Genomic DNA, 16,609 nt, shown 5'->3' with positions numbered 1-16,609 from the left:
CCGGCATCATTAACTATTTTTATTTATATTGTTTGGTGGGTATTTAACGACGTTATCGCCATGCCGTATCGCAGCAGATGTTCAATGAACAAATAGAAAATGATGCACTTGACGCTCAAAATGATAATCCAAGGGATAAGGGAACTCCATATAAAAAGTTTGAGTAAAGCTCGTTAGGTGGCAGCTTGTCACGATTAAAAGCTGTGGAAGCCTTAATTCAAAATTTTAAGTGCATCGTAGACTGCCTGGAAAATGAGATATCAAGAGTTGGAGCATCTGGATGTTATGGCTGCTCAGACATTACTATCATCAAATAATTGGTTATTATTTTTAAATTTGTTATGGTGGCATTCAGTGCTTGATATAATCAATTCCGCGCAACAACTATAAAAAAAAAAGAAATTGATTTAATAATGGCTCAAAATTGTATTTCAACAGCATTAACAAATCTAAAAAATCTCAGAAACGAAAAATCTTACAATAATTCCATGATGAAAACAAAAACAAATTGGAAAAAATGGATTTGGATCATGCTGACTTTCCAACAATGAGAAATCGGCGAATTAAGAAAATGGTTGGTGAAAAGCTACTGATTCTTCTTTGGAAACATCTGATAAACATAGAATCAGTTATTATAAAGTTTTTGATACAATCTGCAGTGAATTACAAGGACGTGCTACAGGTTTTAAAGAGATCAACGAAGTTTTGGGATTTTTGATGCCTGAAAATTTACAAAAGCTGAATGAAGGTAATTTAGATATCAGTGTCGGTATTTTGATTGAAAAATACGCTGATTTCTTTACAACTGATCCGAAATATGAGTTAATTAGTTTTATTGATTTATATTTTTCTCAAAATAACGATTTTATTAATGACATTCCACCGAATTACTTAGAATTTATCGTTTATAAAAATTTGATAGATTGTTTTCCAGAATGTAGCAGTCTTATTAGATTATTTCTTACGCTCCTTGTTAGTACGGCAAGTGCGGAACCAGTAATGAGTTTTTTAAAAAGAATCAAAGAACATCGTCGTGCCATTTTATGTAAAAAAATATTAAATGAATACAGTATACTTTTTATCGAAAGATCAGAATCAAATAAAATAAATCTAGACACAACTATTGAAATATTTGCTGAACAGAAAGCCAGAAGACAATTTACAATTACTTAAATTACCGAATTACATAAGTAAGATACTATGTTTTTAACAATATACATTTTTCTTGTTCAAATTTAATGATAATTTTGATAAGGTTATTTAGAAATTATATCCAGTTTGTACGATTTAAATAAATGTATTTATTTTCTATTTTGTTTCAATACCTATCTAGTTTAACAGTGTTTTAAGAGGGAGTCTCTCAGTAGTTAGTATATACAATTCATAATTCTTGGGCAGTGTTGTGCAATAGCTAAATTTAGTTAGATAAATGTATCTAGATACCTTATCTAGATAAATTACACAATTGGTATCTGTCATCTAAGATAGAAAACTTCGTCATCTAATTTAATTTATCTAGATTGTTCACGATACGTAGTCTGAAAAATATACGAACATCATATTTTCTGATATTATTTTTAAAATTGTATAATATGTTTTATAATGAATTATACGTATATATTTAGGTACCTAGAATTATTATTGTCATTTGTCGCTAATGTACACCACTTTTAAGAAATTAATAATAATAATAGTGTATCGTTGATCGTCGATAGACGACAATAGATAAGCTTTATATAATAATATTAAATAATTTCAAGTTGAAGGTCTAAGAATAACCTGATAGACGATAGTACTGGAAAGTGGGAATATTGGTATTATAATAGTTTAAAAATACCAATAACTAATAAGAATAAACCACCAGCTCCACTCGGTCCACTCACCATTCACCAACAACCTTTATTAATTAACTACTGCAGTCTGCAAGTTATAAATATTTCATTTATTATTATTCATTGCCTATGGAAAAAGTATCATACCATCACAATTGAGTATTGAGATATATAGTCATAACTCATAATTGTATTAATATTTTCTACAAACCAAATATAAAAAATAAAATTTAACAAATTCATGTTTTAAGAATAACATTTCTAAAAAATCATCTCATTTTAATCTAGATAAAATTGATTTTATCTGTATCTATACCTAGATATATTTTAATTTATCATTATCTATCTCTTTCTAGATATATTTTGAGTTCATATATCTCATCTATATCTAGATACAAAAAAAATATCTAAGCACAACACTGTTCTTGGGCCCTTTATATCGTATGCCGTCTGGGCTTTTTTCCTTAAATCCGCCACTGCCCACAGCTGTATTCCATAGGTCCATATTGGTTTAATTATCGCTACATACAAAAGACGTTTGCATGTGAGATCTAATTTAGAGTGTCTACCGATCAGCCAATAAAATTTCCTCAATTTCAGTTTAATTTGTAGTTTTTCTGGCAAACATGTTTCCAATTTAATCGTGAATCGAGTTGCATTCCTAGGTATTTTGCAGAATCGTTCTGTGGGATAATCTGCTGATCCAACCATACTGGGTAGTATACACTTTTACGCAAAGTATAATTTACGTGTACCGATTTGTCATTGTTAATTTTGATTTTCCAACGCTTAGTCCAATCGGAGACGTTGTTAAGTGTTCGTCGAAGTTGATCAGTCGCAGTCTAATGGTCTTCATCAGTTGTCAGTATTGTTGTATCATCGGCAAACATAGCTATCATTGAGTAGTTGGTAGTTGGAATGTCAGTTGTGTAAACTAACTGCTCCAAATTGAACACCAACAATTTCAGTGTTCAACATTACTAAAAATAAAATTGACTTACTTATTGGAACTGGAAAGAAAATAAACAGTAAAAATTTATAAGTATAATTAAAAAATATTCATGTAATGTTATGATTAAAAAAAAAAATAAAGTTATTTATACTGTTCGATACTACAGCGCGGTGGGTACTTATCACGATAAAGTATCGGCGATCTAAATATAAGATGATAATATAATATGAAATTGCATGCGGAGGTACCGACTGCCGCCAACCACGGGCAGTCACCAAAAGAGCTTCGAACATACAGTCCACACTTGCCCTTAAATGCGTGGGCTTCCGTTTATACAATTATACAGAAAAATAAAAATTTTAAATATCAAGTAGGTATTGGTAATGTGAGTTGTATCACCAATTTCACATCCATACATATACAATTTCCTTATTAAATGTGACAAATAGAATTATTTTAAGTGTTTCAAAACAGATTATAATATACTATCCTAGTTCATATCAGAATCTCACATTTTAAATGATGCAACAAAAAATGTAACAAAAAATATATAAATAATACGTACGATCATCTACTGTAAACAGTAATGTTTAAATAACTTACAGATTTCTATATTTATCATTATTATAAAATCAATCTTTTTATTACAATAAAGGATTAAGAAGAAAAAAGTATTGTCAAATGATGATAATGAGCAAATTGTTGTGGTAAACTTATTTAGTTAATTATCACTTATCATCAATATTCAATCATTATTATAATATATATATGATTATAAACTAATTAGTAAAACAAAAATGATAATATTTATCCATATACTGAAATATTTTATAATTTAATATGGAAATGATATTTTAAGTCTTAAGTTATTGCATTTAAAAAGATATTGAAAATCATTTAGTTAAAATTTGTATAAAATTCATCAAAATGATTAAAATTGCAAATTTAGTTGAAAATTCATAAAGTTTTAAGTTTAAACATTTTTTTTTTTTTTGATACATGATTTCTAATAAATTTACTAACTAATAGTAATAATAATAAAATATTTGTATGTAGTTTAAACTTTGTTGACAATTAATTTTTAGTATTTTAAATTTTTAAATTTTATTTTATTCATGGATTCTGGAAACTTAGACATTATAATATTATATTAATGCATTTTACAATGCACAATAGAATTTTCAAAACATTTGATTGATTAATAGTGCCCATATACTAATCATACTAGTATACTACAACCCTATTAACATCATTAAACATACTGTCTGTATTTATAAATTACATTACAACAACGTATTATAATGGATCTCACAGAAATTAAACATCAATAAAAAAAAAAAAATAAAAAAAACCAGGAATCTGAATAACTCTATAAACAGTTCAAGTAATTGCAGAATATATTCAAGATGTCAATAAAATTGATAGTTTTTTGTTAATTTATCTCAAGCACCTACATTGAATAATTGTTTAAGGTAATTTTAATTTTATCATCAATTAAACTAACTAGGTGTAATGTTTTATTGACAAATTACCCTAAATGTGAAAAATATAATTATTTTTAGTGTTTCCAAATAGATGATCATACTATCCTCGTTCTTATCAGAGTCTCACATTTTAAATGATTGTTTAACAGAAAACAACTTAGGTTGTTCTTGTAGTATGAGCAAAAAATATATATTGATAATACGTACCAGCAGGGGCTGAAAACAATAATGTTTAATTAACTTACAACTCTTTAAGTATATACATTTTTCCTAAATAAATAATATGCATATTTGCTATTCATAATTATAAAACTTCAAGATTTTAAGAAAAATAGTCATTGAAATTGCTATAAAAAAGTTTATTTTATAATTCCCAATAGACCAACAAAACAAATTTGAGAAAGAAATATATCCCTTATTTAAAATTATTTAGTAACGTTAAAAAAATGTATTAAAAAGATCAATGAAATGACAAACAGATACGAAAAGTATTTCTTACCGTCTTTTGGAAAATAAAAATAACAATAATAATATTAATAATTTGTCTAAAATTGTTAAATCAAAGGCTTAAAAAGTAAATAGTATTTTCTAATGATGATAATGAACAAATTGTTGTGGTAGACTTATTTTAAAGTTAATTATCATCAATATTTAATCATCATTGTACAAGATTATAAACTTATTATTAAAACAAAAATAATAATATTTTATAATTTAATATGGATATGATATTTTAAGTCAAAAGTTATTACATTTAAAAAGATATTGAAAATCATTTAGTTAAAATTCATCAAAATGGTCAAAATTTGCAAATTTAGTTGAAAATTCATAAAGTTTTAAGTTTAAACGTTTTTCTTTTTTTTTTTTTTTAATACAAGATTTCTAATAAATTTACTAACTAATAGTAATAACAATAAAATATTTGAATGTAGTTCAAATTTTGTTGACAATTAATTTTTAGTGTAAAAGAACAACTTTGGGTTCAGTCAATAAACTTGAAAAAAATTGTATACAACATCCCAAACTAACTGATATTTTGTCTGTTGAATAATATTATTTTTAAATATTATTTCTTTCATAGATTCTGGAAACATAGACGTAATAATATTATATAAATGCATTTTACAATACACAATGAAATTTTCAAAACATTTGATTGATTAATAGTGCCCATATACTATTCATACAACAATCCTGTTAACACCATTCAACATACTGTCTGTATTGGTTTAAAGCTCATCATACCCTGTTAATTTTTCATTTAATAATTTAACCAATTCAATTTTAATATTTATAGATCTCAATACAATTGATAGATTAGGCTAATCATTCAGATTTTTCATCGATCTTTAATATTGAGCTCCAGTTTTATCACAAACTACTAGCTATATCAGCAATCACGATATACATCCATGCTATATTCATCACATCTTCTGAATTAGTAGATTTATAATACATTTAACATTTTCTTGCATTTAAAGTGAATAAAATATGGAAAAATATGTTTACCATTTTTCTAAAATTTTGAACACCACAATAATCATGTCTTACTTTGTTTTTTGTTAATTTATCTCAACTCTCAAGTACCTACATTGAACAATTGTTTAAGGTAATTTTAATTTTATCATCAATTAAACTAACTAGGTGTAATGTTTTATTGACAAATTACCCTAAATGTGAAAAATATAATTATTTTTAGTGTTTCCAAATAGATGATCATACTATCCTCGTTCTTATCAGAGTCTCACATTTTAAATGATTGTTTAACAGAAAACAACTTAGGTTGTTCTTGTAGTATGAGCAAAAAATATATATTGATAATACGTACCAGCAGGGGCTGAAAACAATAATGTTTAATTAACTTACAACGTTACAACTCTTTAAGTATATACATTTTTCCTAAATACCTAGATAATATGCATATTTGCTATTCATAATTATAAAAATTCTAGATTTAATGAAAAATAGTCATTAAAATTGTTATAAAATGTATTCTAATTTTAATAACTAATTTATCATATTGTATTATATTACGGTACAGTGAAATCAATTACTTAAATAAAACTACCTTTCTAAATAAGTAAAACGATATCTTGACACGTACAATAGTAATTTTGGACTAGTTCGAGAATCCAGACATACCTAATGTTAATTTTCTCTTGGAGTAGTTTAATGTGCTTAATTGTTAAACAGAATTAAAATTTTTTTTACATAACGAAATTTCGTTATGCATTTATGGTATGACGAAAATAAGAAATTGGGAATGTCCATCGCCAGTCATTTTTTCATTTGTTCTCAACAAATTTTCGTGAATTTTTATTTTATGAATTTTAAATTTGCAAATTTAGATTCTGAGCGGAGTTATGAAGGAATATATATTACCATTATGTGTGTTTTTTAAAATTTTTTTTAACATCTCTCATCATGTTTTGGGGCAATAAAAGTGCTTCGATTTTTGTCTTAAGTACCTCGTTAGAACATAAAGTGAATCTAGTTGGTACTTTGATTTGCCAAAACTAAAAAACTCTCAATATTTTTCTAAATAAACGGAATAAATAAACTAAAAATTAAGGAAAAAATCGGAATTTTTACGCTCAACCACTTTTTGACAAAATCAATTTTGGTTTTTAATGTAACTTTAAAACCAATGACCGTAGATACATGAGATATTCACCGAATGTTTATGTAGGTATATTCTATCCACTTTGTAATTTTCAAAAAAATTTGACTTAAGTTGAACTATTTATAGGCATATTCAATATTCGATCATTATTAGTTTTTTTTTAAAAATTACTATCGATAAGAATGTAATAGTTCAGTAGAAAAGTTTGAGAATTTACCTAATACAAGGCTCTATACACATTGTGACAATAGTAGTTGAAAAAAAAAAATAAATCCATGGTCTCAGTTTTGTTTAATAAGCATTCAAAGTGTGAATTTTGACAGCATACGTAAAAATCACGAAAATTCGTAAATTATTTTATGCTAGAAATTCATAAAAAATGTTCCTTTTATATCTAAGATTTGAAAATTTAATACAAGGCGCCTAACATGTTTTTACAATAGCAGTTGAACAACAAAAGAAATACATAGTCTCAGATTTTTTTTACAAGGATTAAAATTTTAATTATGACATCATATGTTTCAAAATGTTTATTTTATAATTCTCAATAGACCAACAAATCAAATTTGAGAAAGAAATATATCCCTCATTTAAAACTATTTAGTAACGTTAAAAAATGTATTAAAGAGATCAATGAAATGTCAAACAGATACGAAAAGTATTTCTTACCGTCTTTTGGAAAATAAAAATAATAATATTAATAATTTGTCTAAAATTGTTAAATCAAAGGCTTAAAAAGTAAAAAGTATTTTCTAATGATGATAATGAACAAATTGTTGTGGTAGAATTATTTTAAAGTTAATTATCATCAATATTTAATCATCATTCTCAGGGACGGATTGGAATTTCAGACCAGCCCGGGAAAATACTTTTTTACCGGCCCACCATTTGTTAGGAGATTGGGGGCAACTGGCAAGTGTACCTACCATACTGAAGATAGTAATTTTTTTTAGTATTTTTAAGAGTAGTCTACTGTAATCAGTGTTATTATAAAATCAACCTTTAACAATAAAATGTAATAATAAAAATAATAATAATGGAATAACAATAGTATTACCTACATATAAATGTTACATAATAAAATGTTAGTAATTATTTTTTATTTGAATAAATAAAATGGTTTAATTTACAATGACAGATTTTTTTTTAAAAGTAAACTCTCTTTTTGTAATTCTTCTATTATTTTATCTGAATCCAATAGTGTTAATTTCTGTTTTTCGATGGCCATTAACATGAAAGCTTCTAGTTTGGGATCCGAAAGCTGACTACGAAGTCTTGATTTAATATTTTTTAAGAAAGAAAAAGATCTTTCACATGATACTTGGGTTGATGGTAGAGTAAGTACATATTTGTATGCCAAAAATAAATTAGCATATGCATCACAATATAAATTATATTTTTGTAAAATGTTATAGCAACAAACAACACAGTTTTTGCAACTCTTGCAAGCCATAGTTTGTGATTCAGGATTTATTTTAGATTCAATGTCATCTTCTTCATCTTGTGTTAGCTCCAAAGAGTATGAAGTAACAAATGATTCAGCAAGACTTTTCTTTAACTTGTCCCAATTTTTTGCAAAATGTATTAACTCATCCTTTAGACCGTTGTAGGTTATATTTGAATTCAAACTTTTTAACTTATCACACAAAGTAGTCAATGCTTGATCAGGCAAACCATTTTGAATTACATACGAAAAATAACTTGGTGACAAACATGATAAGTCATTATACAATTTTCTGTGTTTTATAAATCTTTTGTTAATACTCTCAACAACTATATCTAATATTCTGTTATGAACTTCTATTTCAAACTTCTTTAAAGGATCCTCATGTACCATATCATTACTAATCTCACCTGGTAACATTTTTTTCTTTCTGGTTCTTATATTGGGTAATATTTCATTTACAGTTTTAGGACTATCATCATTAAATTGTAAATCTAACTCAGTATTAGCCCAAATAACAAATGACTCTGCAGATAATTTTACCCATTCCATATTTCTTTGAACTTTTTTTAAATGTTCAAGTGCTCCATCAACTAGGTTCTGAGCTGTAATTAAATCCATTGATTTTGATTGCAGATATCTCGATAAAGGACCTGTAATACTAAAAATTCTAATATATATATATGCAGTCAGAATTGTAGAAAAATTCAATAATGTATTTTTCATAGTTTCAGCTTTGACCCTTATATCTGGTGTGGATTTTTCATCGTTTAGAATATCATATAAAGCCATTAAAACATCAATATATTATAGTGCATTGCTCTTACATGGACCTTCGGTTGATCCAAATATTTTAACAAGTGCAACTTCTTTACTCCACCATCTTGTTTCACCAATACTTTGTAAGCGTTGATGTAGACTATGGCATTGTTCTGCCCAAACTCTCATACGCTTATGTGAATCTTTGAAAAACACCGCTAAACTATTATACAAATTAAAAAGAGATGCAGCAGCCAATGTTGATTTGGAAGCATCTGACAAAATTTGATTTAATACATGGCTATAACACCAAACATGAACTTGATTTGGGGATGATTCATTAAGCCATGCTGAGAATCCATTGTACTCCCCTTGCATATTAGCCGCACCGTCGGTAGTATTGGCAATACAGTTTTTTACATTCAAATCATTTAAAAGTAAAACATTTTGTAATAAATCGTGCATGCCTTTACCTGTTGAATCTGAACAGTTAACAACTGCAATTAGGCTTTCGTGAACACCATTGTCATCGACATATCTTAAGACTACTGCACATTGATCCGATGATGTAATATCTTGAGTAGTATCCAGCATAACTGCATACATTTTAGCATTTTTAACTTCATCAAAAATTGATTTTGTTATCAAACGACTTATTGCAGCAATAACATAATCAACTGTAGTTTTGGAAATAAATGTAACCAGTCCTCTTCTTCCTTTACTACCACTTTCGTGGGCTTTACGGCTCTTTTTTATTATGGTTTCCAAGTGATCTTTCATTTGAAAATCATATTTTGCTAAAAACAATATGATTTCTAAAAAATTTCCGTGGTCTACAAATGGATTATCTAACGTGTATGCTGCTTCAAATTGATTTCCCCTATAACTCAATCCACGTTTTCCTATAAGTTTAACAGCTTCAATCACTCTTGTAACAATTTCGCGGTTTTTTTTTATTTCTTTTTTATTTTCACAGAAAAGTAGTGAACCAATATCATGTTTTTTTGAATGGAAAAAAAAGCTGATACACAATTTTTATGTACTGTGCTTTTATCATGTTCATTAATTCGAATATAAGTATGACTCCATACATCTAAGCCTTTAGTAAAATTATTACTTTCTGAAGAAAATGCAAGACACAAATAGCAGAATAATTGTTTTGGATTTTTATTGTAGGTTAACCATTTTTGTTCAGAGCCATTACTTCTGAAGAAAGCTTTTTGAAAATTAAATGGAATTTCTTCATTTAATTTTGGTTTTTGAGGATGATATTTAAAAAACTGATTAAGCTGTGTAATTTCAGGTTTCTTGAATATATCTAGAGGGCCAAAATTAGAAAAATTACACATTGATCAGTTTGATAATTTACAAACTACAATAGACACAAAGACACATAGGTTATAGGTATCTAATAATGAGCCAAATGCCCAAATTAGTAAATTGTAATTTGTAATATAATATGTCTACAAATATTTTTAATTAAAAATATTATTAATTACTTTATTGTCGAAAATTGCAAAAAGTGAGATTGACCCTTTAGACCCGAGCCACAGAATTGTTGTAATTAATATTATTTTTGTCTATGTGCCTTTGTATGCTAACTAAAATTGTTTCCAAAATTAAAAAAAAACTTACTAGGTATAACTTCATTGTTAACACTTGTTTGATGACCAATAGATTCAATTACATTCAAGCCAATATTTACATTATCTTTATTTCCAATATTAAAAGTTTCATTCTCTATTAAACTAACATTATTAATGCAACTATCAGTAACCTATTTAATTAAAATGTTAAGAAATATTATACATTCAGTTTTAGTATTTGTAAGAGTATAAGATATATCAATTATGTGACCATGCTTATAAGTTATAATAATATTATTTACTTTTATAAGAAAAATATGAGTAATTAAATATAATAATTTAATAGTACTTTTATTAGAACAACAATAAATTACAAGACTTAGTTCATCTAAAGTAGATGTTCCAACTTCAACATCTGTAGTAGTTTCATCCTCATTAATAATACTCTAAAAATAAATCTATAATTATTATACTAGGATGGGTATTAATGATTTAAAAAGTTTAAGTTAAGTTAAAAACTGAGTTTAAAAAAAAAACATTAATTTGCACAGCCTAGTTATTAAATCGATCATAATTTATACTTTTAGATAAATACTATCTATAATTTTTAAAAGTATCAGTTGAATATCACACTAAAATAATTTAATGTATATTTTCATATTAAAAAATAAAATAGGTACCTATTGCATTAAGTATTTAGCAAAATATGTTGTTTCTCTCATTCTCTATCAATAAAATAAATTGTAAATTATTGTACTTTGTAGTTTGTACAGTAACAGTTTAATATTTTTAATTATTAATATATTATTATTATAATGACAAAGTTCAGCTAAAACTCACTTCGCTATTCTGATACTTGAAAAATGATTTAATGCTTTTAGAAGCCTTTGCTTCTAAAAGTAGTATTTTTTTCTTTTTGTCTCGAATTTTTTCAGCTCCTCCTTTTCGTTTTTTACCACAGTCTGATCCATCCATTTCCATTTTATTTTATAATTCACAACTATTAAAATTAACCAAATTGTGCTCACTGCCGAATGCTGACATCGAGGTTTTGAATAACGATTGATATTTAAATATAAATAAAATAAATTTCAAATAAAAATATTCTTATTAGTTATTAGGTATTCATATTAACGACCCGCATCGACTTGTATCTTCAATATTCATCGTCATTACCCGCAACCCGCCGGCCCATCTGATCGACGACAACCCAAATAACCAATTATTTATAGATTTTACTATCCACGGAAGTCGATTTTTTGATTACAGCTGTTATTGATACTACTTATTGATAATTAATATTATTATTCAGTTTCTGTTGTAGACGTTGACACGTTGTATACTTGTATTATTACAATTTACAATGTTTTACGTTATTATATTATAGACTGTTACTGTTATTACGTAATATCATTGAATAAAATATAATCTATAATCAATGGTAATATTTATTAATTATTTTATTATATTTACGTCTACCTACTATTTACTATTTAGTACGCGGCCCATCGAGAATTTCCCGATTTCCCTATGGCCCAATCCGTCCCTGAATTCATTCTACAAGATTATAAACAAATTATTAAAACAATAATAATAATATTTATCCATATACTAAAATATTTTATAATTTAATATGGATATGATATTTTAAGTCATAAATTATTGCATTTAAAAAGATATTGAAAATCATTTTTTTTTTTATATTTATTAGAAATAAACAATCTATACAAGAAATGTACAATAAGATTATGTGTTAAGAGAATACATGGCTTGGAAAATTGAGTAAGAAGCCACCCACTGGAAACACTTAGCATGATTTATTTATATTTATGTTGTGTTTTATTTTTTATTTATTTTTTATTTATTTATTTATTTATTTTTTTATTAAATTTATTTTATTTTCTCATGTTGAGATTAAATGAATATATACATGCAATGAACAAAGTAAATTTTAAAGTTATAATTGTAGTAGGTCACGGCACCATTTCCTTTTTAGCCTGCCCCTTGGATTCCCTGGGAGAGTTAGAGAGGAGAGGTTTTTAATAAGAGGATTTTGGTGGGATAGAAGTCGTGTGTGGAAGCGCAAGTAAAATGACTGAGCTTCTTCATTGATGGTTTTTAAGTGAAAATCATTATGCAATGTTAGGTTAGAGACGTATGGGTGGTGCATTGGACAGACGACGAAGAGCTAGGTTTTGGAATACTTGGATTTTATTGGTATTGGATTTTTTTACTGAGTCCCAGAGCTGAATGCCATAAGTCCAAATAGGTTTTAGGAGGGTTTTGTAAATTAGAAGTTTGGTTTTCTGATTTGTTTTATTATTTCTCGTTATTAGAGGGATGAGGATGCGCATTCGGGCGTTGAGAGTCAGTCTTTTGGTTCGTATATGATTTTTCCATGTTAGTCGTTTATCAAGATTGAGTCACAGGTATTTTATTGTGTCCGATGTGGGGATTGGGATGTTATTTAATGAGACAGTTGGACAAATGCCCTTCTTGAGAGTAAATGTATTGTGACTTGATTTGTTTTGGTTTATTTTGATTCGCCATTTGTTGTACCAGTTAGACATTAGGTGGAGGTGGAGTTGCAGGTTTGATGAGGCGACTACCGGATTTTCACTAATTGACAAGATTACTTTATCGTCAGCATAATCAGCCACCATGGTTTGAGGCGTGGTGGGTTGATCGGCGACATATATATTGAATAGAGTTGGAGATAGGATGCGCCCTTGTGGGACTCCAGCATTGATTTTGGTTATTTCTGAGTATTCAGAGCGATAATTCACTTGAAAGTGACGATCGGTTAAGTAAGATTTTATTAGCAGAAAGAGCGGGTGGGGAAGAAAACTTTTGAGTTTGTACAGTAATCCGTCGTGCCAAACCCCGTCAAACGTTTGAGATATGTCAAGAAAGACACAGGTACAGTAAAGTTTTTTTTTCCAACGAGAAAGATATTGCATCGACAACCCTATGAGCTTGATGAATGGTACTATGTGAGGGTCTGAATCCAAACTGAGTGTTCGGAAGAATATTGTTCGTGACAATATATGGAGTAATTCATTTGAGGATAAGCCTTTCGAAAATTTTCGATAAGAAGGGCAAGAGACTTATCGGCCTGTATGAGGATGGGTCGTCCAAGGTTTTATCAGGTTTAGAAAATAATATAATTTTTGAGAATTTCCAAAGGATCGGAATGTAGGAGAGTCTCAGGCATGCATTAAAAATATATGTTACCAGAACTATTGCTTTTTTTGGGGAGGCATCTATAGCTACTCCTACCGTTAATAGGTCGTAACCCGGCGATTTTTTTAAGGAGTATTTTAGGATAGCCTGTTTGATGTCATTGGGCGAGAAATGTTATTCAAGATGATTAGAGGTTGAGGGAAGGTCTAATCCAGCCTTTACCTCATCAACAAATTGAGGTAAGAATATGTTATGATGTGGTTGGAAGGTTTCCTGAAGGTGAAAATCAATTCTCATAAATAGATAATATGCATATTTGTTATTCATCATTATAAAAATTCTAGATTTTTAGGAAAATAGTCGTTGAAATTGCTATAAAAAAGTTTGTTTCATAATTCATAATATACCAACGAAAGCAATTTGAGAAAGAAATATTTCCCTTATATAAAATTATTTGATAACGTTAAAAAATGTATTAAAAAGATCAATGAAATGACAAACAGATACAAAAAGTATTTCTTACCCTCTTTTGGAAAATAAAAATAACAATAATAATATTAATAATTTGTCTAAAATTGTTAAATCAAAGGCTTAAAAAGTAAATAGTATTTTCTAATGATGATAATGAACAAATTGTTGTGGTAGACTTATTTTAAAGTTAATTATCATCAATATTTAATCATCATTGTACAAGATTATAAACTAATTATTAAAACAATAATAATAATATTTATCCATATACTTAAATATTTTATAATTTAATATGGACATGATATTCTAAGTCATAAGTTGATGCATTTAAAAAGATATTGAAAATCATTTAATTCAAATTTCTATAAAATTCATCAAAATGATCAACATTTGCAAATTTAGTTGAAAATTCATAATGTTTTAATTTTAAACATTTTAGATTCTGAGCGGAGTTATGAAGAAATATATATTAGCATTACGTGTGTTTTTTAAAATTTTTTTTAACATCTCTCATAATGTATTGGGGCAATAAAAGTGCTTCGATTTTCGACTTAAGTACCTCGTTAGAACATAAAGTGAATCTAGTTGGTACTTTGAGTTGCCAAAAGTAAAAAACTCTCAATATTTTTCTAAATAAACGGAATAAACAAACTAAAAATTAAGGAAAAAATTGGAATTATTACGCTCAACCAATTTTTGACAAAATCAATTTTGGTTTTTGATGTAACTATAAAACCAATGACCGTAGATACATGAAATATACACCGAATGTTTATGTAGGTATATTCTATCCACTATGCAATTTTCAAAAAATTTCGACTGAAATTGAACTATTTACAGGCATATGCAATTTTTGATAATTATTAGTTTTTTTTAAATTACTATCGATAAAAATGTAATTGTTCTTTAGAAAAGTTTCAAAATTTAATACAAGGATCTTAAAACATTGCTACAATAGCAGTTGAAAAACAAAATAAATTCATAGTCACAGTTTTGTTTAATAAGCATTCAAAGTGTGAATTTTGACAGCATATGTAAAAATCACGAAAACTCGTAAATTATTTTATAATAGAAATTCATAAAAAATGTTCCTTTTATATCTAAGATTTGAAAATTTAATACAAGGCGCCTAACATGTTTTTACAATAGCAGTTGAACAACAAAAGAAATACATAGTCTCAGATTTTTTTTACAAGGATTAAAATTTTAATTATGACAACATATGTTTCAAAATGTTAATTTTATAATTCTCAATAGACCAACAAATCAAATTTGAGAAAGAAATATATCCCTTATTTAAAATTATTTAGTAACGTTAAAAAAATGTATTAAAGAGATCAAACAAATGTCAAACAGATACGAAAAGTATTTCTTACCGTCTTTTGGAAAATAAAAATAATAATATTAATAATTTGTCTAAAATTGTTAAATCAAAGGCTTAAAAAGTAAAAAGTATTTTCTAATGATGATAATGAACAAATTGTTGTGGTAGACTTATTTTAAAGTTAATTATCATCAATATTTAATCATCATTGTACAAGATTATAAACTAATTATTAAAACAATAATAATAATATTTATCCATATACTTAAATATTTTATAATTTAATATGGACATGATATTCTAAGTCATAAGTTGATGCATTTAAAAAGATATTGAAAATCATTTAATTAAAATATCTATAAAATTCATCAAAATGATCAAAATTTGAAAATTTAGTTGAAAATTCATAAAGTTTTAATTTTAAATATTTTAGATTCTGAGCGGAGCGATGAAGGAATTTATATTACCATTATGTGTGTTTTTTTAAATTTCTTTTTAGCATCTGTCATCATGTTTTGGGGCAGTAAAAGTGCTTCGATTTTTGACTTAAGTACCTCGTTCGAACATAAAGTGAATTTAGTTGGTGCTTTGAGTTGCCAAAAGTAAAAAATTCTCAATATTTTTCTAAATAATCGGAATTAACAAACTAAAAATTAAAGAAAAAATTGGTTTTATTGCACACAACCAGTTTTTGACAAAAACAATTTTGGATTTTGATGTAACTATAAAACCAATGACCGTAGATACATGAAATATTCACCGAATGTTTATGTAGGTATATTCTATCCACTATGTAATTTTCAAAAAAATTTGACTTAAGTTGATTTATTTATAGGCATATTCAATTTTCGATCATTATTAGTTTTTTTTTAAATTACTATCGATATGAATATAATTGTTCGGTAGAAAAGTTTGAAAATTTACCTAATACAAGGCTCTAAACACATTGTG

The 16,609-nt window shown here is 26.8% G+C and overlaps 1 protein-coding gene across 1 annotated transcript; it reads right to left on the bottom strand.

Annotated features, from left to right (window-relative positions):
- Positions 1-2,753: 2,753 nt before the first annotated feature.
- Positions 2,754-9,127, bottom strand: LOC149055003 (uncharacterized). Its single transcript, XM_089229488.1, has 2 exons — positions 8,050-9,127; positions 2,754-2,842 (listed from the first exon to the last, which is right to left on the bottom strand). Exons 1-2 carry the CDS (start codon positions 9,125-9,127, stop codon positions 2,754-2,756), a joined length of 1,167 nt encoding a protein of 388 aa, XP_089085614.1.
- Positions 9,128-16,609: the final 7,482 nt, after the last annotated feature.

Source organism: Diuraphis noxia, unplaced genomic scaffold (assembly GCF_037042655.1).
Source record: "Diuraphis noxia isolate RWA-SAM2 unplaced genomic scaffold, SU_Dnox_SAM2 contig0005, whole genome shotgun sequence".
Lineage (NCBI taxonomy): Eukaryota > Metazoa > Arthropoda > Insecta > Hemiptera > Aphididae > Diuraphis > Diuraphis noxia.
This window is presented reverse-complemented; position numbering and strand designations above follow the sequence as displayed.